The 26,255-nt window shown below is 48.8% G+C and overlaps 1 protein-coding gene across 6 annotated transcripts in view; it reads left to right on the top strand.

The window, feature by feature from the left end:
* PLCE1 (phospholipase C epsilon 1) overlaps positions 1-26,255 on the top strand; it is a 3,624,599-nt gene that overhangs the window by 2,906,489 nt on the left and 691,855 nt on the right. For all 6 annotated transcript variants that reach the window (XM_069611343.1, XM_069611341.1, XM_069611340.1 and 3 more), the window contains one exon: positions 19,022-19,185. In XM_069611343.1, the coding sequence (XP_069467444.1) occupies positions 19,022-19,185 (164 nt within the window). The remainder of the gene's footprint in view (positions 1-19,021; positions 19,186-26,255) is intronic.

Here is a 26,255-nt window from a genome sequence, read left to right as displayed (position 1 = left end):
AAGAAGGAAGATATTTAGGAAGAGAGAGTTGAAGGTATTGAGGCCCAGAAGGCCTTGTGGACAATGCAGAGGGTTTTTAACTTAATCTTCGCAGCCACTGGGAGCCAGTGCAGAGATTTCAGTCCTGGGGAGATACGATCCCTGGGCTTGAGGCCAAGGACAATCTCGCAGTCCTATCCTGGATGAGTTGCAGAGGGCAGAGAGTAGAAGCAGGTAGATTTAGAAAGAGGCTGTTGCAGTAGTCCAGCCTAGAGAGAACCAGAGCTCTGGAGACGGTAAGCTTCTGGGGGAAGGAGAGGAAAGGGAGAATACCTCAGAGGAGATGCAGCTGGCAGTGTGACTTCTGAGAGACGTCAGAGATGTGAATTGAGAAGGAGAGAGTGGAGTCCAAGATGACCCCGAGGTTTTTAGCCTCAAATGTGGGAGAAAGAAGAGGGCCAAGAGAGGCCGGCCAGAGAGCAACAGGAAAAGAGGCAGTAGGTGTGCCGGTGAGGAGAATCTCAGTGTTACTGGCCTTACAATCTGCTCATAGCTCAGGGCTATGGCCTTGAGGGCAGTGGGCCTGGCCCTCAAGGCCTTCCTACCCCTTATCAGGGACAGTTTGGTTCTGGTCAGGGCAGACAGCTCCACTACAATGTTTTACTTGAACAAGCAGGGTGGCACCCGTTTCCCTCTCCCCTGCATGGAGGCGAAATGGGCCCTGACGGAGAGTATTTGGATCTCAGCAGTTCACCTCCCAGGGGACAGCAACATGGTATAGGATCAGCTGAGGCTATTGGGGTTCAACACCTACGTTTGGGAATCGCACAACAACTCTTTGTTGCCCCTTTTCCGGCATTGGGGGGTTTGCGGACCTGGACTGGTTTGCATCCCCTCAGAATTCCAAGTGCCCCCAGTTTGCTTCATGGGCAGGTTGGGGGCCTCTGGGCAATGCCATGCAGATCTGTTGGCACGGCCGCAGATGTTATGCATTCCCACTCCTCTGCTTTAACTGCTCCGCCATAGGTTCCGGGCTTCGGTGGGTATCAGCCTCATCCTGATTGCCCCCCACTGGTCCTTTAGAGCCTGGTTTTCTAATCTGCTGCAGTTTTGCTCCAATATCGCCTGTCCACCTCCCAATCCCCACCAGGGGCTTCCTATTCTGATCTGATCCTGATGTCCACCTTGATGGTCGTGCAGCTATAGAATACCTCCGTCCCCAAGTACCGCTCGAGCAGATAAAATACACTGCCCGAGCAATCTTTGAGGCCACAGGTGATGAGTGATGTCGTCTGTTGGATACCGGGAACACCGGAAGGACCCCTGAGTGCTGTAAGGCAAAGGTTAGGATCAGAATTGCTATGATCAGTTATGGCAGTGTAAGCAATCAAGAATAACCAACACAGCTTACCCGGGGAATGATGGAACAGGTGGGAAACCTGAATGGACGACAAGGGAAGACCAACAGCAGGCTGGGAAATACTGTAGTTCCTCCGACTCACACCTGAAGCCAGAACGTGATAGTCAGTAGTTTGTTGTTCACAAAAGTTCGCCAAAACAGAAGGAGTAAACCAGAGCAAAATCCAAGGTCAGATGGAGGGTCAAGAGTTCAAAAGTTCCAGAAGAATGCGTCGAATCCAAGGGTAATCCAGTACTAATCCAAATAACGTTCCGTGGTCAAAAATCCAAAAGGTAGGTAACAAGAAATACAAGGAGTAAGGCCGAACAGGTCTCTCTGGTTGCAACAGCTGTGAAGCACTGAGTGTTCTCCTCGGTTCCTTTTAAAAGGAGTCAAAATCACATGACTGGTCACATGACCGAAAAAAGGCGTCACGTGAGATCGGACGCCATTCATGATTGGTTGACAACACATAGACGCCAGCGTTGGCTATAGCCGTTCCCGTGACTAATCACGTGATCGCTCCCGTACGCGGGAGCAGAGTCGACGACTACAGTGCCGTCGGGCATGCATGAGGCGCCATGGCAGACGCCAACAAGGAAACGGGCGAAAAGAGGTGGAACTGCCCCCTCGTACATCCCGCCTGCTGTGTCTTCCCCGTTGGTGTGGGTGATGGGTATGTCGAGAGGACGTGACAGAGCCCCCCCCCAAAGGCCCACGACCACGTGGGCTCGTAGGATTGTCACGATGAAAACGGGCCAACAAACGGGGAGCATGTACATCCCGGGAGGCAACCCATGACCGATCTTCAGGGCCATAACCCAACCAGTCCACTAAATACTGCAGAACACCCCTGTGGATACGGGAACCCAAGATAGCCCGGACCTCATAAACATCGGGTGAAGAGACAGAAACAGGAGCAGGAGGCGAACCCAAGCGGGTGGATCCAGGGCAAGGTTTAAGAAGGGAAATATGGAAAACCGGGTGGATCCGCCAGGCAGATGGCACCGCTAGACGCAACGCCACCGGGTTCAGCACCTTGACCACCCTATAAGGACCCACAAAACGGGGCAACAGTTTGCGGCAGCCAGGGATATGTAGATGACGAGTGGAAAGCCACACCCTATCCCCTACCTTGTAAACGGGTGGGACAGCTCTCTTTTTATCGGCAGCCGCCTTCATGGAAGCTTGAGCCTCATGTAAATGGACCAAAGTCTGAGCGTGGACAGAAACAATGTCTCGGGCACAAGCAGATGCGGCGGGGGTGCTGGAAGAGGAAAAATCGGGAATGGGAAGGGTACGTGGATGTTGACCGTAAAGGGAAAAGAACGGGGAGTGACCAGTAGAGGAGTGCAGAGCATTGTTGTAGGCAAACTCCGAAAGCTGTAGTAAATTGAGCCATGTATCCTGATATTGCAGCGTCAAGCAACGTAGATACTGCTCCAACGTTTGGTTGGCCCTTTCCGTCTGCCCATCACTCTCGGGGTGGTACGAAGAGGAAAACCGGGCATCAATGCCCAACAGAGTGGTAAGGGCCCGCCAAAAACGGGAAGTGAACTGGGACCCACGATCAGAGACCAACACATGGGGTAAACCAAAAAGACAGAATACATGTTTGAAGAAATGTTTGGCCAGTACTGGGGCAGAAGGTATCCCTTTACAAGGTATGAAGCGTGCAAACTTGGTATATGAGTCGACTACGACCCAAATAGTGTCAAACCCTTGGGTGCGAGGAAGATCAGTGACTAAGTCCATGGAGACCGTATGCCAAGGTCGTGGAGGAATGGGGAGAGGATGAAGAAGACCCAAGGGCCGCCCCCTGCGCGATTTACCCTGGGCACATACGGCACAAGTATTGACGTAGTCACACACGTCACGCTTCATCGTGGGCCACCAGCACCATCGTTTAAGGAGGTCCAAAGTGCGTAGTTGTCCGGGGTGGCCGTTGATGGCAGCGTCGTGGGACCAAGTCAGCGCTTGGTTTCGGGTCTCACTTGTGGGTAGAAAGAGTTTACCACTATGAACAAAAGGCAGCCCATCTTGTATAACCGGATCCCACTCTGCCAATGATTGTGGATACTGAGAGACCCATTGGCGAATATCAGACAACAAAGAAGGAGTTGGTGTGCATAGACAGATTACATGGCTCTTTCCTAACAGGGTGTCCGGAAAACAAGGAAGGGTCTCCCCCCCAGGTGAACGAGACAGGGCATCGGCTTTACCGTGCCCAACACCGGGCCTATGTTTGACCACAAAATCGTACGCGGCAAAGAACAAATGCCACCTAACCTGTCGACTGTTTGTGCATTTCAAGGAAGCAAGGTCTTGGAGGTTCTTATGGTCAGTATACACCGTGGTTTGATGTTTGGCACCTAAAAGGTGATGTCTCCAGACCTGTAGTGCATCCTTAATAGCCAGCAGTTCCTTTTCTGTGACCGTATAATGGGATTCGGTGGTCGTAAATTTGCGTGAATGAAACGCTACTGGATGCAAACGGTTGGTGGTGGGACAGATCTGTGATAATACTGCACCCAAAGCAAAGGACGAAGCGTCTGCTTCTAGAATATAAGGAAGATCGGGGTCAGGGTGCTGTAATACCGGAGCGGTGGTGAACAGGGTTTTCAATAGATCAAAAGCAGATTGTTGTGCCGTGGACCATACATAAGGGACAGAAGGACTAGTGAGTGCCGTGAGTGGAGACACAACCGAAGAAAACCCTGATATGAATCTTCGATAGAAGTTCGCAAACCCCAGGAATGATTGCAACTGCTTTAGATTGGTTGGGACCGGCCAGTCATCAATCGCCCGAACCTTGGTTTGATTCATGGAAAGTCCTTTGGGCGAGATATGGAACCCCAGGAATTCAACTTGATTGGTGTGGAACAAACATTTCTCAGGCTTGGCATAAAGAGCGTTGTTTTGCAAACGCAACAGTACTTCCCTGACATGTTTCGTGTGTTCGTCAAGGGAGGTGGAGAACACCAGTATGTCGTCTAAATAAACAACTACATAAGTGTTCAGTATATCATTGAAAATATCGTCCATGAAGTGTTGAAAAGTAGCCGGGGCATTACAAAGACCAAAAGGCATGACCATATACTCAAATAGACCTTGTCGTGAGCAAAATGCAGTCTTCCATTCGTCACCGTCACGTATGCGGATGAGATTGTATGCCCCGCGAAGGTCAAGTTTGGTATATATGGTAGCATGGGTGAGTTTGTCCAGTAACGGAGTGATCAGTGGTATGGGATAACGGTTCTTCACCGTAACGGCATTCAAGCGCCTATAATCGACACAGGGACGGAGGTCCCCTTCCTTTTTCGGAACAAAGAAAATAGGGCTTGCAGCCGGAGAGGTAGACGGACGAATATGACCTAACCTTAAAGCCTGTTGGATATAGTCCTGCAAGGTTTGCTCTTCTACCTGTGTCAGAGAGTAGATGCGGCCCTTTGGGATAGACGCACCAGGGACCAGGTCGATGGGACAATCGTAAGGTCTATGCGGTGGCAGGCCTTCTGCAGACTTCTTATCAAATACCGCCAAGAAATCGTGATAAACAGCAGGTATCCCATCCGTGATAGTCCCTACCGTGTGTGTATCATGATGATCGTTGTTGTCTCCTATTGCCATGGAATTGAGACTACCCAAGATTCCCGCGGGACTGGAAGACTGGGGTGTTGCCAGTAGGCAATAGCATTGACATAATTCGGATTCAAACGATACCTGACCCGTTCCCCAATTGATGAGAGGATTGTGTAGTTTTAGCCAAGGAATGCCTAAAATCACACCGAACTGAGGAGTGGCAATGAGGTCGAAGGACATTGTTTCTTTGTGATTTTCCTGGACAATCACCTCTAATGGTGCTGTCTGTTGCAGTATCGGACCAGATGTAAGCGAAGAACCATCTACCGCCTGGACTGGTTCGGGACAGTTCTTCGTGACCAAAGGAAGGTTCAATGAACGGGCCAATGCTATGTCAATGAAGCAACCTGTAGCACCTGAGTCTATTACTATTGACACTGCGTGGGAATCTGTGGCATGTTTCAAAATGGCCTGAACTATAATGGGACGTACAGGACCGAAGGTAGGTTCAGAGGTATTCCGGATAATACTCGCTCCCCCCTCTGATCTTAGGGGCGAGTCTTCTGAAAACCCTGATGCCTATTCTTTGGACGGCGAGGACATTCTTTGACAAAATGCCCGGGGAGACCGCAGTAAAAACAGGCATTGTCCATTCGCCTGCGTTCTCGCTCAACATGTGAGATGGGGCTGCGGATCCCGCCTATCTGCATGGGTTCGGGAGTGACCGGGGTAGTGGCAGTGGATGGTAGAGATAATGAGGAGGACACATCCCCGCGCCGTTCCATTCGTCTGGCGTCGAGTTGTAACGTTAAATCTACCAAATCAGCATATACAGTGGGAAGTGTAGGTACAACAGACAAGGCATCTTTCATGACCCCGGACAAACCCCGGTAATATACCACAGCCTTTTTACTTTCCGGCCAGGAAGTCTCAGCAGACAACTGGTTGAATCTGGTGATGTACTCTATTAGGCTTGATCGAGCCTGCGTGAGATCCAGTAGCTCCATGTCTCTGGACTGTGCTTTGTGTCTGGTATCAAATACTTTTGCCATCTCTTGGGTCAGTAACTCAAAATCATAAAGCGCAGGATGATTGTTTTCTAACAATGGATTGGCCCATGTGGCGGCTACTCCGGATAAATGGGAGAGAAGGAATGCTGCCTTTGACACAGGATCGGGGAAAGCCTGAGGACGACACATGAAATGTAGTTTACATTGATTGATGAAAGTGCGATATTTCTTTGGGTCGCCCTGGTATCTCTCGGGAGCAGCCAAAGGAAAAGGGTTTTGAATTACCACAGGAGCAGCAGGGAAGGAAGGGGGTATAGCAGGAGGAGGACTACCTACATCGAATGCAGCTTCTGCAGGCAGGGGCTGACGTGCACTTAATACCGTGTCGAGGCGATGATGTAAAGCCGTGTTGGCTGCGGTCATGTCCGCTCGAAGTGTTGCAGTTGCGGTTGCCATATCAGTCCTGAGTGCTGACACTGCCTGCATTAAAGCCGTCACAGGGTCCCCGGAGGAGGTATCCATTGCTGGACGACCAATAGGCTTCACAGTCTATTCTGATCTGATCCTGATGTCCACCTTGATGGTCGTGCAGCTATAGAATACCTCCGTCCCCAAGTACCGCTCGAGCAGATAAAATACACTGCCCGAGCAATCTTTGAGGCCACAGGTGATGAGTGATGTCGTCTGTTGGATACCGGGAACACCGGAAGGACCCCTGAGTGCTGTAAGGCAAAGGTTAGGATCAGAATTGCTATGATCAGTTATGGCAGTGTAAGCAATCAAGAATAACCAACACAGCTTACCCGGGGAATGATGGAACAGGTGGGAAACCTGAATGGACGACAAGGGAAGACCAACAGCAGGCTGGGAAATACTGTAGTTCCTCCGACTCACACCTGAAGCCAGAACGTGATAGTCAGTAGTTTGTTGTTCACAAAAGTTCGCCAAAACAGAAGGAGTAAACCAGAGCAAAATCCAAGGTCAGATGGAGGGTCAAGAGTTCAAAAGTTCCAGAAGAATGCGTCGAATCCAAGGGTAATCCAGTACTAATCCAAATAACGTTCCGTGGTCAAAAATCCAAAAGGTAGGTAACAAGAAATACAAGGAGTAAGGCCGAACAGGTCTCTCTGGTTGCAACAGCTGTGAAGCACTGAGTGTTCTCCTCGGTTCCTTTTAAAAGGAGTCAAAATCACATGACTGGTCACATGACCGAAAAAAGGCGTCACGTGAGATCGGACGCCATTCATGATTGGTTGACAACACATAGACGCCAGCGTTGGCTATAGCCGTTCCCGTGACTAATCACGTGATCGCTCCCGTACGCGGGAGCAGAGTCGACGACTACAGTGCCGTCGGGCATGCATGAGGCGCCATGGCAGACGCCAACAAGGAAACGGGCGAAAAGAGGTGGAACTGCCCCCTCGTACATCCCGCCTGCTGTGTCTTCCCCGTTGGTGTGGGTGATGGGTATGTCGAGAGGACGTGACACTTCCTGACACAGCAGGGTGGTGCAGTGGAGCACCCGGACCCAGCGAGGCTGGCTCTGGCGGCCTGGTTCCTGACCAGCTGAGGCTACAGCATGCCCAATTTTTGGAGGACAACTGGGACATCATTCAACAGGCCAGGCGGCTCTCTACTTGGTCCCAGTATAAGAGTAGATGGACTAGGTTTCGCTATGGGGCTCATGACAAGGGTCTGGATCCGGTCACCTGTCCGCTGGGAGATGTTCTAGCTTTTTCAGTGCACCTGGCTCGTTCTGGAGTGCAGGTGGATACTTGCTGCACCTATGTGGCAACCATTGGGGTGTACAAGAACTCCCCTGATCATGTGTTTTCAGCAGCTAACCCGGTTGTTAAGGCCCACCTCAGGGGGTTGTCTAGACTTTTTCTGCCGGTGCATAGGCTGCCCCCGGTCTGGGATCTCAATTTGGTCCTTGCAGCTTTGGAGCGCAAACCTTTTGAGCCGATGGCCTCTGTGGACATCCAGCTAGTGACACTAAAGACAGTTTTGTTGGTGGCTCTCACCTCTGCACACGGGGTCAGCAAGCTGCAGGTGTTGTCTTAATCTTGGCCTTTCACCACGTTTCACAGCGATAAGGTCATCTTGTTCACTCACCCGAATTCTTGCCCAAGGTGGTCTCGCTATTTCATCTGAATCAAGAAAAATCTGTCTCCCTGTGTTCTTCCCGAACCCGGAGTTCAAGGCGGAAAAGGGCCCTGTATTGCTTGGACCTCAAGAGGGTTCTCAAGTTTTATCTTTCTCGGTCGAAACCCTTGAGGAGCTCCGATGCACTGTTTGTCAAGTTCAGGGGTGCCTCCCCCGTCTCTCAGGTTTCCAAGGCTTCTATCGCGCATTGGGTGGTCCAGGCCATTTCTGAGGCATGTACGGCTTAATCATTTATACCGCGCAAACCATGGACCCGAAGGCTTAAGGGCGCCAACAACAAAAAAGACTGACAACAGATAAGCAAATAAAACCTGGGTTAGACAGAGGAATTCAGGAGAAAGAGCAGGATCAGTTGAATAGCAAGAGTTTTCAATTTCTTCCTGAAATGTTCAGTGGACTTTAAGCCCTTGAGTTCAAGGGGAAGTCCATTCCAGGCACTTGGAGCCGCATTCTGAAAGGCTTCACTTGTGGCTTTGATGGTGTTACATCTTGGCACGTCCAGCTGATTGGTGTAATTAGACCTGAGGTTGCACATGTATTTTTTCGTTGAGCAGGTCCTGTAGGTAAGAGGGCATCTTGAACAATCGGCATTTGTGTGTGATAAGTAACAGACGATATAATAGTCGATTCAACAGGGTGCCAGTGCAAAGCTGTTTCTCACCAATAATGTTACTTTTTCCCTGTTTAATTCTATTGTACGCTTTTGTTAATGGAAATGCAAATAAAGCTTATTTAAAAAAAATGATTCTTCACCAGCTGACCTTTACTTTACTTGCTCTACCCACCACCCCTACCAAACAACAAAGAAGAAGAAAATGTTGCATGATACGCAGTCTAAATAATGCTGCTTCCCTGACATATCCTATAAAGTGGGGGGGCAAACCCAGGTGTATTTGGGAACCGAGTTGGTCACTAATTCTGTGATCCTTTCCATGGCCAAAATATCCCAGACTTTGTTCCATCAATATGCTATAGGGGGTCCCTCCTGTGACTTCCAAAATCTTGCTCTGGTTATCTTTGCCGCTAGCAACAGTTGGCCGATAAGGGCTGCATGTGGTCCCGAGAGTGGGAACATGCCGTCATATGGGACGTCTCCCAGAATCACCACCCGGGGGCAAAGGGAAAGTTGGCTTCCCGTAATTTCTTTTATCTGTGCCAAAACCTCTTTCCAAAAGGTTTGTATCACAGGGCAAGTCCTCCACATGTGTATCATGTCTCCCTTATCTTCACATCTGTGCTAGCATCCATCAGGAGTTGTCAGGTATATCTTGTGGAGCCTCACTGGGGGAAGGTACCACTGATAACATAGTTTAATAGCCCCCTCTTTGATCTGCATGCACCCAGAACTTTTTTGTGATCGCTGCCAGATTCTGTACCATGATTCTTCAGAGATTTCCTGCCCGATTTCTTGTTCCCGTTTGAACATGTAGGGCAGTTTTTCCCCCTCATCTGGCTTCTCTAAGAGCCTTTATATTTGGGAAACCTTCTTAGACCTCCTGCCTTCCTGTGCTATGGGCTACAGCCCCTCAGGGCTTCTATTGGCCGCCTTCTTGACCTCAGCATTTGTGATCCAGTGTCTTATTTGCGTGTACCTAAATCTTTCCATCTCAGGGAGTGTGAGGTTTGCCTTGCATTCAGTGAAACTTGGAGTTTCCCTTTCCCTATGCAGGTCACCTAACTTCAAGGGAGAATCCCTTTCCCAATTAGCAAAAGCCTGTTTGTCCATCCCGAGGGGAAATCCTGTATTGTCAGTGATTGGGGCAAGTGGGCCTTGGCCCATACGAATCCCAAGGAGTTGACCTGCCCTATCCCAGCCTGTTAGGGTGCATTGCATGTCGTTGTCGGCAACAGTTCCGCTATGTTCTGCTTTACTTTTCCCTTTATAAAAGGAAGCACATGTCGAGGGATGTGAAGATCTGCAGCCTTGATCTGCTTCCACTTTGGTGATCCCATGTCTGCAAGACAATCCACTATCAGGGCCAGTTGTGCATCTAGGAAGTATTTTTGCACAGAAGGGACGCCCAGACCATCCATGTTCAAGATTTAATTGTAACCTTTCTCTGTACCCTAGGGCGTTCAGCCGATCAGATACTATTAGTAATCCATTTCTGGAGCTCCTCGAAGTCCTTTGACTGAATGTGTATGGGCAGGGCTTGGAAAATATATAGTAGTTCAGGGAGCAAGTTCATCTTCACTGCCTGGATTCTTCCCAGCCAGGAAATGTATTGCTGGTCCCAAAGTAACAGCTGTTCTTTGGATTCCCTCCAGAGATCCTGTATATTTGCACCAGCTATTGTTTCGCAACAAGGTAGTGATTTTAACTCCCAGGCAAGTTATCTCTGTATCTGCCCACCTAAAGGGAGAGATTTCCTGCAGGGATCATAGGTTTGCCTGGGTTTCGGTGATATTTAGGCCCACCGACCTGTCTTAGTTAATACGGAATCCCAAAATATCACCAAACGGGAGTGTTGGTGAGTTCTATCAGCGAGGTAGTGTGTTGCACAAGGAAACATAATACATTGTCTGCGTATAATGCTACCTTGTGCGTCGTGCCTTTAAACAAGACTCTGCAGATCTCTGGGTTGCTGCGGATCTGCTGGACTAGGGGTTACATCACTAGGACTAATATTAGGAGTGAGAGTGGACAGCCCTGCCTTATTCCTCTTTCGATCAGGATGGACTGGGACCATAGACCATTGATATTAATTTGAGTTTTGGGGGTTTTATAGTTGCCCATGATGAGTTGCCTGAAATTTGGCCCAAAGTTGTATTCTTGTAACAATGCATCCAGGTATTCCCAATCCATACTGTCGAACGCTTTGTGAGCATCAAAGGATAGGACAACAAATCGCTCTTGTATCTCCTCCTTGGCTGCTATTAAGTCAACCACTCGTCGAATGTGGTCATGTGCCCCCCAAGTGGCTATGACCTTTCCATATATTTTAGCGTCTACATTGAGGTGTGCAATCGGCCTATATATCGAGCAATCTTCCCCATCTTTTCCCGGCTTTGGGATCAGCATTGTCAGTGACTCCAACAACTAACCCTTTCTTGAGAAACTATTGAAGATTTTGGTAAGGTGGGGGAGACCAACTGTGTGAAGACTTTGTAGTATTGGGGTGAGAAGCCGTCTGGGCCAGGGGCATTGCCCAACGAGAGGCCCCGGATAGACTGCTGGACCTCTTGTTCGGTGATGTCCACCTCTAATGCATCCCTATGCTCCCCAGAAAGTTTTGAAGCCTCACTGATTGAATAACATAAGCTCTCTGTGTAGAGTCCCCAGACACTTTGGCACCTATATCTCAAAGGTAACTCTCCATTAGTGCCAGTTTGTCGATTTAATTGATTACTCTATTGCTTAGCCTGTCCTTCAGGGCGTGCATATAGTTGCGCTTAAATAGTTTGCAGAGTTTTGCTGCCAACAACTTGTTAGACATGTTCCCCTTTACATAGTAAAATTGTTTCGTATTTAGCATGGCTTGTGCCACGTTGTCAGCTAAGTGGGCTTCTAGTAACTTTTGTGCTGGTCGTAGTTCTCTCAGGGACTTTCATGTGTGTTCCTTCTTATGAATCTGTTCTAAATGACAAACCTCCTTTTCCAGTGCTAGCCCTCTGGCTTTTTTGGCCCTCATGTATGCTGCTACCTGACCAATAATCTTCTCCCTCAGGACAGATTTCCCTGCGTCCCACAAGAGGCGTGGGTCTATATCGCCAGTGTCATTCACTGCTTAGTAATTGGTTAACGTTTCTTTTATGTGGAGTTGCAAGGTAACATCTTTTAAGATTAAAACATTTACACACAACAACTTCCTCTATTGCTGTGGGCGTAATCCTAAGTCTAGCAATATGCATACCGGGGCGTGGTCTGACGGTACTCTTGGAAGAATCTCACATACTGTGACTGTCGGTATTAGAGCACTGAAGATCAGCACCATAACTAATCTTGATAATCTGTTATGCACTGGCAAATTGAATGTGTAGTCCCGTTCATCTGGGTGAACAAATCTCCAGAACTCCACCATTGAGAGATCTCTTAGTAATTTTATCACGATTAAAAAGTTGCAATTTTTTAAATATCCCTGGTAGGGGCCACAACGCAAGAAAAGTATCCCGTTATGACCAGTTTCCCCGGTCAGCGAAAACCATCAGTGAACGGGTCAGAGCTACAAAGAAAGCTTTGTGCCCTGTATTGGGAGCATAAACTGAAACCAGAGTCAGGCTCAGAGTCAGAAGCAGTCCTTCAGCTTGGTGTTTATGACTATAAACCTCCCCGCCCCATCTCTTATTACCCCTTTGACTTTCAGAGGGGTCCCCCATGGATTAGGAGGTCCACCCCCTTCATTTTAGGGCCACTAGTGGCATAGTATACCTTAGGCTAAGGCCCATGAACCATACATGGGTCATCTCTTGTAGAAATACCAACGGTGGGGAGAGTCGAGGGGAGAGTCCTTCCAGCCTTTAAAGGACAGCTTTCCATCAGAAACTTCAGGGGCACCCGCTCCCAGATTGACATTCTGCACTGTATGTTCATCTAACATGGCTTGAGTGTGTGCATAGGCCTATATTTAAATTGACTGCCTGATACATGGTAGTGCTAGCAAAGGAAAAAAAGTTAAAAAACCCCAAGAATTAGCCATCCTCCATTCCCCACCAAAACCTGCAAAGCTTGTAGGTTCCCAATAAACCAAAATGAGACATTAAGCAATCCCAAAAACCAACTAATCCAACTCATTATCGGATGTTATATCGGGACAGCATCCCTGTGGATCCAATCAAATTTCAACTATGTGCCCAGAGCTCGAATTCAAGTTTAACCACAAAAACATGTGAACATCTGTGAAGACCTGCCCTCCAACCTTGATTGTAACACCCCATGTGTCCTCATCCAGCTTGATCTCTCTTCCGCCTTTGACACGGTCAACCATGCCATCCTGCTCAAATGTTTCTGTGATAACCTGGGTATCACTGGTCAGGCCCTAGCGTGGCTGACTTCTTTCCTCTCTGACCGACCCTCCCAGGTCCAACTTGGGTCCTTCCTCTCCGTTATCTTTTTCCTCTACCTGTGGTGTCCCCCAGAGGGCTAACCTCTATCCCTGGCTGTTCAACCAATACCTGGCACTTCTGCCCACCGCATTGCCGCTCTCTGCCCCAACTTGAGTGCTATGCGAATGATACTCAGTGCATTTTCAGGCTACCGTCGGCCACCTCCTCTCCATCTTTCAGCACTGACTGTCTGCTATCCAGGAGTGGTGTGCCGCCAATGACCTCTGCCTTAATGCCAGTAAGACTGAGATTCTCCTTATCAGCAAACCCACTCCCTCCTTTGCTGTCTCTCTCTGGCCGGCCTCTCTTGGCCCTCTTCCTGCTTCCACCTGCGAGGCTAAAAACCTCGGGGTCATCTTCGACTCCACACTCTCCTTCTCTCCTCACATCTCTGGCGTCTCTAAGAAGTCACACTACCAGCTGCACCTCCTCAGAGGGATTCTTCCTTTCCTCTCCTTCCCCCAGAAGCTCACTGTCTCCAGAGCTCTGGTTCTCTCTAGGCTGGATTACTGCAACAGCCTCTTTCTACATCTGCCTGCCTCTACTCTCCGCCCTCTGCAACTCATCCAGAACAGGACTGCAACACTTGTCCTTGGCCTCAAGCCCAGGGATTGTATCTCTCCAGGACTGAAATCTCTGCACTGGCTCCCAGTGGCTGCGACCATTACGTTTTTTTATAAACTTTATTATCTATTTTCTTCTCAAGAGCGTAGGTTACAAGCATGCTTAAGAAAACCTGTGTAGTATCCCAAGCATTCTTCTTATAGTCAGTGTTCATTTCTTTCATACATAAGTTCTTGAGTATAACCATTAAACAGTTAATCCCCCCCCTTACTTTTCCATTATTCCATTTTTAAACCGCTTCCCTCTCCCAAACCCCCACCACCCCATGGCCATCTCTACTGAGTTGTTAAGTCCTTGGTTGCCTCCTTCTGATTTTCTCTTCGTGCTGTCTCTCTCTCACTCTTTCCCTGTTCTGGGTTGTTAGGTGATCAATGTATTTCTGAAGGTCCGTGGTTTATAGAAATGGGCTTCCCTGTCTACGACAAAGTCTCTAAAAGGGGACCATATGGACAAGTATCTCTGGTATGTCCCTGTTCTTATGGCAGTTACCTTCTCCATTGCCATTACTCCCCATATTTTGACTCATCACCATGGTGTCGTCGGGCCCTCTAGCGTTTTCCACCGTTGTGCCAATGTCATTCGTGCTGCTGATAGTAAGTGTGTTATTAGAGTGGCCATATGTCCCGATGCCGTGTATAAACCCTTTGCCTCAGCTCCCAACAGGATCACCTTAGGTGAGAGTGGTAAATCTCTGCCAGTAATGTCTTTGATGTGTCCCACTATCTACTTCCAATAGTAAGTTGCCTTGGGGCATGACCACTACATGTGGAATAGATCTCCTCTCCCTCCACATTGTCTCCAGCAGTTTGGGGGATACTCTGGGTTTATTTTGTGTGATCTGTGGGCGGACATGTACCATCTGTGGCATAATTTATATGCAGCTTCTTTAATTGCTGTACATTTGGAGGATCTATGGGCTCTTGTCCATACCTGGTCCCACTCTCTTTCCGTTATCGACTCTCCTACATCTTTTTCCCAATTCTCTTTATATCTTAGGTTGTTCGTTGGTTGTGCCCCATTGAGCAGTCTTTAGATTCTTGGTATCCCCCTCCTTGGTTTCCCCTCTTGCATTGTTAGTTCCAAGCCTGTTTGGGCTCTTGTTCCCACCCTTTTCACTGACGGGTGGGAGATCTAGTGTTGTACTTGCATGTATCTGAACCTTTAGTTTTCCCCCAGATCGAATTTCTTTTTGCATTCTAAGAAAGGGATTGGGTCACCATTTTGGTACATGTCCTGCAGTGTCAGGGTGTCTGCGCCTTTCCGTCCCTCCCAGAATTTCTTCTTCAAGCCTGGGGTGAAGTCGATGTTATGTGCTATTGGGGATAGTGGGCCCAACCCTCGTTTGATCTTTTTCATTTGCATGGCTCTGTCCCAGTTACTCAGGCCTGTTTTAGTGGCTCCTAGTAATTTTCCTTCTGCTTCACGGGCCTTGGGGTTCAGTGCTAGGAGCGCTGTTATCGGGATCTGTGTGGATGCTTGTTCTATGTCTCTCCATCCTTTGGTGTCAGCTGGTGTAGCCCACTGGAGTATGGGGGCCAAGTGCACTGCCATGATGTATCTGCCCAGATCTGGGACCCCCAGGCCTCCCAGGAGTGGGGGACGGGTCAGTATGTGTCTCTGTATTCTGGGGCTCTTTTTCGCCCATATGAAGCTATATGCTGCGTTTCGAAGTTCTCTGATTAACTGTGGCGGGATCTCAGCGACCATTAAGTTAAAAACCCTCTGCATTGTCCACAAGGCCTTCTGGGGCCTGGGGCCTCAATACCTTCAACTCTCTCTTCCTAAATATCTCCCTTTCTCGAGCCCTGCGCTCATCCGCCTCCAATTCCCTCAGGGTCAGTCGCTTCTTCAAGCAACGAGTTGGTGGTAGATCTCTTTCCTCGGCTGGGGCCTCCCTCTGGAACAGCCTCCCTGCCTCCTTGAAACTTGAGGAGAACCATCTCCAGTTCCGGAAACACCTCAAAACCTTTCTCTTTGCTTATGCTTTTTCTCCTTCTCTCCCCTGATGACATCCTGACTGAAACTGCACTGGTTACCTGGCCACCCTCTGATCTCGGGCCTAGGTCCCTTCCCCGCCTGTCACACACACCTGCACTGCCTGCCTGGCAACCCCCACACTTGGGACTGTTCCTGTATCCCTACAGTCCCACCACCAGCACTTGACACCTAATTTCTGCACTTACCTTTGCACTTGCCACCTGCTGGCCGTTACTAACTTTGTGATTACTTATTCCCTTTTACTGCACTGTCCCATCCTTCTCCCCTTGCACTTTCCCTTCCCCCTTCCCATGCACTTGCACGATCTGAATGACACGTGGCCTAGTAGGATCGTTGTCTGTCCTCCCTTTGTTCCCCCTCCCTTGCCTCGTTGCACCTTCAAACACTTGTGTATAGGCACATTATAAATGCCATATCATATCATATATATCATGGAACCTGACATCTATAACAGATCCAACATTGATCATCCAGTTCCCACCCATCTCCTCCTATCGTCTCGCCATAGACGGATCAAACAATGTCTGTTCCGAAGGAGGAATGTGCCATGGAGTTCCCACTGCTGGGTGTTGACTGCTCAGCGATTGCCCTGTGGGCATGAGATCCTCTTCTTCGAGTTAGGAACTCTCCCAGGGTTCTTGGGTTGGTCCTGATTTTCTCTTTCCATAACCCGTGAGGGGGTTGCCCTTTCATTCAGGGTTGTGCGTGTTTTGCCTGCTGCCATGGCTGAGAATTCCTCAGCCTCGCTCTCCGATGAAATCGAATACCGCTGGTTCCGGTATTCAAACAATAGTTCACAGGGGAATCCCCAACTGTATCACACCCTGTGCTCCCGTAACCAGGATGTAAGTGTGTTCCTCTTTCTCCACCAAGCTAGCTTTGTTGCTGCGATATCTTGAAAAGGTTGAAGGCCTGTCTCACGGAAAGTGATAGAGCCCTTGGTTCTGTCCGCCGCCAGTATTCGTTCTTTTTGCTGGAAGAAGTGAACCCTTGTTAGTATGTGTGGAAGGAGGTTCCTCCACATCTGGACAGAGGAGTATACCCTGTGCGTCCTACCGAAAACCAGCTCCTCCCCTTCTCCCATACCCAAAAGCACTTGGAAGAAGCCCATCACATATTCTTCCAATTCTTGGCCTTTGACATGTCAGGGATCCCTCTCACATAGATGTTATTCCGCTGTGAGTGGTTTTCTATGTCCTCCTGTCTGATCCAGATCTGCTCCACTTGTTCTTCGACCCTGAGCAGACTCTGTTGGAGCTCCAACTGGTCATGTGCTTGTTCGCAGTGTGCATTCTCTAGATCATCCAGGTGATCATCCAGGCACTTTTCGGCTGAGCATACAGATAGTCTGTCTCCCGATGTCTGAATTTCCTGCTTACGTTCCTGCTTGAGCTTGGCCAGTTAGAGTTTCAGATAATAGTTGGTAGCCCGTGCTGTTTCTGGTTCAGCAGCATGAATTTGAGATATGGTGGCCTGCTGATGTTTCTCCTTAATGCCCTGAGATGACAGCATGGACTTTATGTCCCACTGTTTTGCCTTTGCCGGGTTTTCGGTCATCATGCTATTCTGCGGTAATGGACTCACCCCTTACCCAGGTTGTGTCTCCAATGGGGGTCCTTGGTTGGAGAATGCTGTCCGATAGGTGCTGGTGATTCTTGTTGAAGGTCCCAGTTCCGGCACCTCAAAGCCCTCCTCTACAGGGCCCGCAAGACCCTGATTCATGATGGCCTCCCAAGGGTGTGGGTGTCCTACCCCTGCTTATTGCGTTGCCTAATCGCCACTGATCTCCTGAGTCCACCACATTCACTCCCGGGCCAGAATTTGGGATCTGCTTTCCACAGGTGTGCTGGTGGTGTGCCCTCTACGTTGCCTCCACGCTCAGGCCGCTGGCATTACTGTTAGTGAGGTGTTTTATTGCAAGGGTGCCCTGACCCCTTGCCTCTCCTCCGGTGCTCAAGGTATTTAGAAAGGGAGTGACAATGTTGGGCCGTTGCGATATTTATGTCTGTGCCCGCTCCCCGGGCCACGTAGTGACGTTGTCGGTCCTAAGAGGGCCGGATAACCCTGCTCCGTGGGAGCGGCCTGTTGTGCGGAGCGCCAGTGTCTGAGGAGTTCTGAGGTGGATTCTGCGTCAGGTTGCTGTTTCCAGACATTTAGCTCAGGCGGCCCATTAACTGAGAATGGGGAGGGGTGATCCCCAGCCGCACCTGTTTGACGGGACGTTGCTTGGGCCTCTCCTCGTGACCGCTGGTTCGCAGGGGCAACAAGGGGTGAATTCATTAAAAGGGTGGCCTCACTGCTTGCGCTCAACACTATGCAACTGGTTGGACTGGACTTCTGCCTAGTGCCTTCGAGCCTCCAGAGTTTAGCACTGATGCTGGCGGGCAACAGGGCCCATGTCAGACAGCCTTCAAGAAGCGGATACTTCGTTCCATCCGTGTCGCAGCTGCCATCTTAGTTGGAGCCGCCACGTCTTTCTCTGAGTCTGCGCCTCATCTTTACCCGCTAAACCTCTGCTTTTACCTAAGAGGGCGGATGGAGATCAGCTTTCGCTAGTGTCAGGGAGCCTTATCTACGCAATCTGTATCATTATTTCGGGCATTGAACCGGTCCATGGGGATACTTTCTCTTGGAGCTCACAGGGGACATGTCTTGCTGGTCCACTGCTTGGCCACGCCCCCCTCCTCTCTTTTTTAAGGCTCTTCACTCCTTGCCACTTCTTTGACTGAAATATTTCAGAGGAATCAAGGTTAGATGATTATGCACTAATGATGTTTAGCAATGCCAGCTGTAGCTGTGCCATATTCCTGCCTATCTTACTTTGTAAACTGTTCTAAATTCTCATATGTTCTAGCACCACCTGCTCTTGAAACAGGAGAAGAGATGTGATAATTAACATATAGTAGTTTGCATATTGTTTAGTTATTACAGCATCTTTTGGAGGTTACAATTTATTTTTGTAAAGAAGTTCTTTTTCACGTGCATTGAGTATTTGGTTGCGTAGTTAGGTACATTTGGAAATCATCCCAAACATGTATTGCTTTATACAATTATTTTAAGATACTGTAGTTCGACTGATAGCATAGCAGGCAAGTCATTAAAATGTTGAGCACTTGCTATTATCAATCATTAAACATAGTAATCATGTTTGATTCTCTTTGGTTTAAGAGCCTGAATTACATTATTTCCTTTGTCTTCATTATATTGTTTTTGTATGCAGATCTCGCCATGCACCTAAATGCAGCTATGTTTGAAGCTAATGGTGGATGTGGATATGTTTTGAAACCCCCTGTCATGTGGGACAAAATGTGTCCTATGCATCAGCATTTTTCTCCTTCGGAACGAGAGCTGGAAAGTGTCGAGCCAGCAATATACTCCTTAACAGTAAGTATGTCTTCGTTCAGTTAAAACGTGTGGAAGGACTGCTTTGTGGGAGAATCTTGACAAAGGATCATACAATCAAAAACAGCCATTACAAATTAAACTTTGAATCTAGCTCATTTTTTGTAATCTACCTAAATATATATTTCAAAGTAAATGTCTGTTGTACCCAGTGTTTTCCTAATCTACTTCCTTCTCATCTCTGTCTGCGTTATAGGTATTCTGGAATCCTTCTTCTTTTAGTGTCAGTGTTTTACGGTTTCCAGTGCCCATTTCGTCCCAATTTTTATGTTGCAGGTTTTAGGAGTTCCCAAACCCTGTGTCAGTTCACTTCCTTCCTGGGCCTCCTGAAGGTGCTTCTCAGGCTCCTCGACAAGTCTATTGTACAGTAGCAGGGTTCTCAGCAGGGTCTAGCTGGAACCACAACCCTCTGCTGTGCTCTCATCCCTAAGGTCTGTGAATGGGCCTCAGCATGTTCCCCACCTCAGAGCCTTATGTCTCCCCTTCAAGACCTTCCTACTCCCGCCTCCTTGACCTCTTGCCACAAGATTGCTCCTCCTCCCGCCTCTAGTACCTGCTTTGGGCCAGCTTGTTCCTCATGTGACTTCCCATCTGTTTATTTATCAGGATTCCCACCTCCACTTCCCACTGATGTATTACAACCTCCTCCTTATTTTCGCTGATGTTCTCCAACTGCTGCTGACGTTGTCCAAGCAATTCCTGATAGTCTTCTACTACTTCCTTCTGTTTTCCAACTTCCTCTGATGATCTTCAACCTCCTCCATAATTCCTCCAACTACCTCCTGATACTCTCCGACCTCCTCCTTATTTTCTCCAACAGCCTACTGATGTTCTCCTATCTTCTCCTTACTCCATCCAAACACCTCCTTCACCCCCTCTTGTCTCCAACCTCCTCTCTAAGCACTCCTCGACAATCCTTGTAATGCTCTCTAACTTGTTGCAATCACCCGCCACAACCTCCTTCTCCAAGCTTCCACGCCACTGGACTCTGCTTGTGGAATTTTGTTAGAGCTTTGGCCCCACCTCCGAGCCTCTGTCTGGTGAAAAGGCTCTTGATTTTGTTAGCTGGGGTGGGGATTGGTTCTGGGACTCTGCCCCTGGGAATGTTTCTTACTTCAGGCATCTGGTTTAGGCATTGGCTGGTGATGCCGAACCCTGAAGATGGCTTCCATTTTGGATGTGGGACTTGGGGCTGACTAGTCTCTTCTCTTAGATGGTTCTCTCTCTGGTTCTCATGCCCTGCCCTGGGATGGACTCCCTTAACTTTTCTGTTCCTTACTATCACAGTGGGGGACTTGTGACTGTTCTGCCTGGCTGACTGCCTGTTGATTTTCTCTCCTAATTCAGTTTCCTCTTTTTCCTCTCAGTAGATTTATTTGCTATTCCTAATTCAGTTTCCTCTTTTTCCTCTCAGTAGATTTATATGCTATTCCTGTACCCATGTTAGGGGCGCAGAGTGTGCAGAAGCTGTCAGATCTGCAAGACTGCCATTATGCATCTCCCATTAACAGACGAGAGGGTAGGGGGTGGCAATGTGACTGTTCCCTGCTAGGCAGCAGGAAGGATGACATGGGGATCATCCCAATACTGCCCACAAGCCCATCGTCCACTAACTTGGGAACACCTGGCCCCATTGCTCACCGCTTAGATAGAAGACATTGTGTGGCATTGTAGTACATGGCAATATGTTGAGGGGGAAAGTGAGAGTGGTCTGGTGGGCAGTAGAAACAGGACCCTGGGACAGAGAAGTGGTGCGAGTCCTTTCAATGGGGCTGTGATAGCGTTTTCTGCATTTTCCCCATTTTCAGCAGTAATTTGCTCAATACGTAATGCCCTACTGCAGGGTGCGTAGAACAAAGGCAAGCACCCCGCCATGTGCCTTTCTGAAGGCAAATTAGTTATTAGGTAATGTTGAATATCACTACATCTGTTTGTGATTTTGTAAACAACAAATTATCTTATTTAGGAATTCTAACATAGCATTTCTGCTTTGATTATATTTGGTTACAACAATTGCTGATTAAAAAAAACATGGTGACCGCTTTCAACTATCACGAATATATATTGTTGTCCATACATTTGAAACAATCTACCTTTGACTGTCACATGTGTTTTTCGATGTGTTATATAATTAGTGGAGCCAGACATGTGCTTCGTTCTATGTAAGCTTTTTCAAAGCACATTGTTATCTTGTGTGTGACATCCTTTTCATCCTGTGTTTAACAACATTTTCACAAAGTACCTATCTAAGAAAGTTTTTAGTATGTGTCTGTGTGTTCCCCAATGTGCTTTAAATCCTGCAATCAAGTAGTTTACTCAGGTTTCGATGGCCCGTGATGTGTCGCAGGAGCTCTTTACTTAGTTGAACATAAGCGTGTTCACCAGTGTCTTTAAATGTATTCAACTGGTGGTTAATGATGGTGACACTGCAATTATGACTGGAGCTTTTACAGCCCTTGAGCACATGCACATTCGCCAGTGCATTTGCAAGATTTCATCATGTGAGGAAAATATGAAGTGGTTTCCAGTTTTTTTTGAGAATCTAGACCCTTGGGAAAGATGAGGCTCATGTCTAACATCTTATGCAGCTACAGCTAGGGATTCCCCATCCAGACCTGGTCCCACCAGAAAGTGTCAGAGAGGGAACACTAATCACTTGTGAGTTTCCACAAGAGTTCAAGGGGTATTTTATTTTTTTGGGGCCCTGGGCCATTCCTCTCTCTCTCTTCTGGTTTTGACTATCCTCCCTAACCAAGGAGTCTGTAACCCCCAGTTAGTGCTACCGAATGTTGACCCCTACTGCCAGAATACTGGCTTGCTCTCAAGGTGATTAACTATGTGTGGCTATTTTGATGAATCCAGGGAATTCATTACTTCTCCCCAAGGGGGAGCCACCCCCTTTGGGACTAGGGAGGTGAGCTTGTGACGCTTACCGACCCTACAGGAGCCCAGACCCATGCAGGGAGAGAGAGGGATATAGAGAGAGTCAGCCTCAGGGTGCAAAACGGAAGCCTGTGCTGGAGAATAGAGGAGAGGACTGAGCTTAGAGTCAGGGCCACACAGACAGCGTGGGGGACTGGGGAAACCCAGAACACGTGGAACGCTGTTGAGTCCAGGAAGGCAGAGAGCATGAGAAGCTCAGGATCGCTGAAAAAACAAAAGACTAAGCCAATGCAGACATGACATTCCTGCGTTCAGCAGCCCCAATGCTGAAGTCCTGTTGGTTGCAGACAGGAGGAACTGAACGGAAGACCCGAACATGAAGGCGTCAACACCACGGTTCTGCAGCAAATGGAGAAGCTGCCGATGAGCCCCACTGGCAAGAACGAGAGGAGGAAGGTGAGGCACTGAAATACCGCATGACGGGGTAAACAAAATCCGAAATCCAGACGGCCTGAGAGGCCGAATATCCCACGCCGGGCTGAGCCCCAGGATACCCCACGAGGGCGTGAGTGACATACGAAACCCAAACAGCATGAGAGGCTGTATAGCCCTTGACGGGATGAGCGACAAGATAGGGGGAAAGCAACACAAAACCTGGACGGTCTGAGAGGTTGGATAGCCCACGGAGGGCTTATAAACCAGTTACCACCAGAGGGGTGAGAACAGTGCCAAACAGAGACAGGCTGAAGTGCCAGAAGGCCCGCGTAGGGCTGAGAGATACAGTAAACCAGGAGAGACTGAAACACCCTGGATGGATGAAAAAGAAACACATACGCCCAGAGCCTGTTGTACTAAGCAAGTAGCTGGTTTACAGGACCAGTTACTCCAATTGAGGAACAAACTCTTTGAACTTACAAGGAAAGATACAATTAGATGGGGGTCAGGAACCAGCCACCACAAGCCAAGAAAACAGGGAAGTAATGCTTTCCTAGGCTAAGTTTATGTTTCCTTCATTACTGGTGGTGGGGTCAGATACTAGGGTAGATTAGGTTTGGAGAGAGTTTTTATAAGAGATCCTGACGACCACCCGGTTTTTTCTTCTTTTTTAAAGCTTAGGGAAATCCATTCATCAAAGTTGCAGGGATACCTGAGGTATTCTTTCCTTTAATAAAATGTCTAAGTTGTAGCAATGTCTTGTCCGTCTCCTGTTTCTGACTCGCCACACCATCTAAACACCCTCAGAGACTTATTTGCTGTCCCTACTCTCTCTAAATATTAGTGCTGTAAATGGTAATGGGACTAATTTTTTTTTTTTTAATTCTTTTTTATTTTCAAAATAAAACAATACAAACCAAACTTGCAGCATTATACAATACAACCGTAAACATCAATTAATCCTGTGTTACTGCACTTCAAACCCCCCCCCCCAAGAGCCTATCAACCTTACAGTTCTGTGTACACTTGGTGTGGCCGGGCGTCGCCTCCCTCAGGAGCAGCAGGGTCCATTTCCGTGCCAAACAGTCCCGTAATTAACATCCTCCAAGCCGCTAGGTTGCCCACATCTTCTTCCCCGCAATTGCTACACGATTTCTGCCATACCACTGTTTCAGCTTCGGCCCACTTCTGCAGGTCCCGCCACCATATCTCTATTCTTGGCCCATGGCGTTGCTTCCAACTCATGGCTATCCTCCTCTTAGCAAGTACATACGCCAGGTCTCTCAGTTTCCCGAGATGTTTGGTGTTCCGTGGTCTGGGGAACCCTCCCAGGAGGCAGGCCCAGGCCGTGTCAATGCGTAGCAGGACCCCCTTATCTGCTAATTTCTGTGCCACTTCCCCCCAAAAGCCTTCAATCACTGGGCAGGACCAGAACATATGTGTCATGTCTGCATCTTCTTCATCGCATTTTGGGCATGCTTGTCTACCTGCGTTCGCAAACCTGGCTATTTTCTTCGGGGTCATATATGCTCTATGAGTAACGTATAGCTGTATTTGCTGCAATCTAGCATTCCTGGACACTTTCTTATGGTATCCCATGGCCCGTTGCCACATCCCATCAGTCAACTGCGCCCCCACTTCCGCTTCCCAGTCCAGCCTCAAATCCATCAAGTCCTTCCCCACCCGGGTCATCATCACCTCATATAATCTAGAGATCTCATGTCCGCCTTCTGATATATCATATATCGTTCCGATCAGTGCGTCCGGATCTTCCGCCAGCACCGTCTCCGGCCAAGTCTTACGGATGATCTGTACCAACCTTAGGTACGTAACATATTGGCCCCCGTGCAGCCCTGTTTCTTCTCCCAGGTCTTTGAATTCCCTAATGGCCCCATCCTGCCATATGTCTCCCAATGTGGCCAGCCCAACCGATTCCCAGTATGTCCTGATAATTTTCCTAAGCTGGCTGTCCCCCATAGTTAAGGCGACCAGTGGCACCTGTGGGGAACACGGGCACGGGCTCTCTATCAACTGGCACGCTATGCGCCAAATTCTCCACCCCAGCAGCAACATACTTGGGCGTCCATACAAGTCCGATCTAGGGACCCAGACAATCTCTTTTAGGTAAAACGGGGCGCAGTCCCGCCCAACCAGCCTAGACTCAGGAGTTTCCTCATCAGAGAGCCATTTAGTCACGTATTGCAACTGGCTGGCCACATAATAGGCCTCAAAGTTCGGCAGCTTGATGCCTCCCCTATCGTAGAAATTTTGCAGTTTCCACAGGGCCACCCTGTTGCGGATGCCGTGCCACAGGAAGTCCCTGCATACACTGTCAAGTTTGACAAAGAACTTCCTGGGTATCAGGTATGGTATGTTACTGAAAAAGTGCAAAAGCCTAGGCAGGACCACCATTTTGAGCATCGCCCCCCGGCCCATCATTGCCAACGGCAGCTTCTCCCAAAACTGCATAGTATCGGGATTTTCTTCACAGCCGCCTCGGTATTGTGCAAGTGTTCTTCCTTCACAGTATGATATACATCAATTCCGAGGTAGCGGAAGGACTCAGTTGCCCAGGGCACGGGCAACACCGGCAATCGTTCCAGAGGGACTCCTGCGAAGCTTCCCAGTGGAAACATACTCGATTTACCGGGGTTAACTGCTATGCCGGACAGCTCCGCATACTTTTCCATGACCTCTAAGATGTACTAGAGGTTTTCCTCCGGATACTTCAGGTACAATAACAGATCATCAGCATATAGGGATATCAAATGGTTCTCTCCTCCCACCTCGATGCCAACCAAGTCATATTGTTGTCTGAGGTACACCGCTAGGGGCTCTAGGGCCAGTATGTACAACATCGGAGACCAGGGGCATCCCTGTCTGGTGCCTCTACTGAGTCGCCACCTTTTGGATATCACTGATCCCGTGCGCACCCTGGCCAGTGGCTCGCTGTACAGCAGTTTCGCCCACCCCACGTAGCCAGGCCCAAACCCGTACCCCTCCAAGGCCGCCAGCAACCACGGCCACCTCACTGAATCAAATGCCTTAACTGCATCTAGGGACACTACCACCATCTCTTCATCACTTCTGTTCCCCTCTTCAATCACCCGGGGGAGTCGCCTGTGATTATGGGTTATGTTTCTATTGGGGACATAGCCTGTCTGATCCGGGTGTATCAGTTTACTGATGACCCTTCGTAGCCTATTGGCCAGGACCGCCGTCAGGATCTTGCTGTCCTGGTTCAGCATCGACAGCTGCCTATACGATCCACAACTTTGTCTCGGTTTGTTAGGCTTGGGGAGCGGCACTATCAGCGCTTCTCTGAGAATTTCCGGTAACCGACCCTTCTCGAAAGATTCGTTGAACATCTCTAGCATCGGAGGGAGTATCTCTGCCCTATACACTTTATAAAACTCACTCGGGAGTCCGTCTGTGCCCGGGGTCTTGCAGGTGGGCAATCGTTTCACTACCTCCTCCAGTTCCTCCAGTGTAATAGGTGTGTCCAGCTCCTCCCTCTCTTCATCACTAATCCTGGGCAGTTCTATGTCTTCCAATGTGTTTCTGATCTCTGCCTGATTTCCTCCCCCTTTGTCCTCATACAGTGCTCTATAATAATCAAAGAAGGCTGCATTAACTCCTTCTTGGGTGTCTACCTCCTCCCCGTCCTCTCTAACTATCATCCTGATCGGGGGCCTAGGGGTTTCTCTCTTATATAGCCATGCCAGTAGGCGGCC

Source organism: Ambystoma mexicanum, chromosome 8 (assembly GCF_040938575.1).
Source record: "Ambystoma mexicanum isolate Mex_15411 chromosome 8, UKY_AmexF1_1, whole genome shotgun sequence".
Taxonomy (NCBI): domain Eukaryota; kingdom Metazoa; phylum Chordata; class Amphibia; order Caudata; family Ambystomatidae; genus Ambystoma; species Ambystoma mexicanum.
This window is presented reverse-complemented; position numbering and strand designations above follow the sequence as displayed.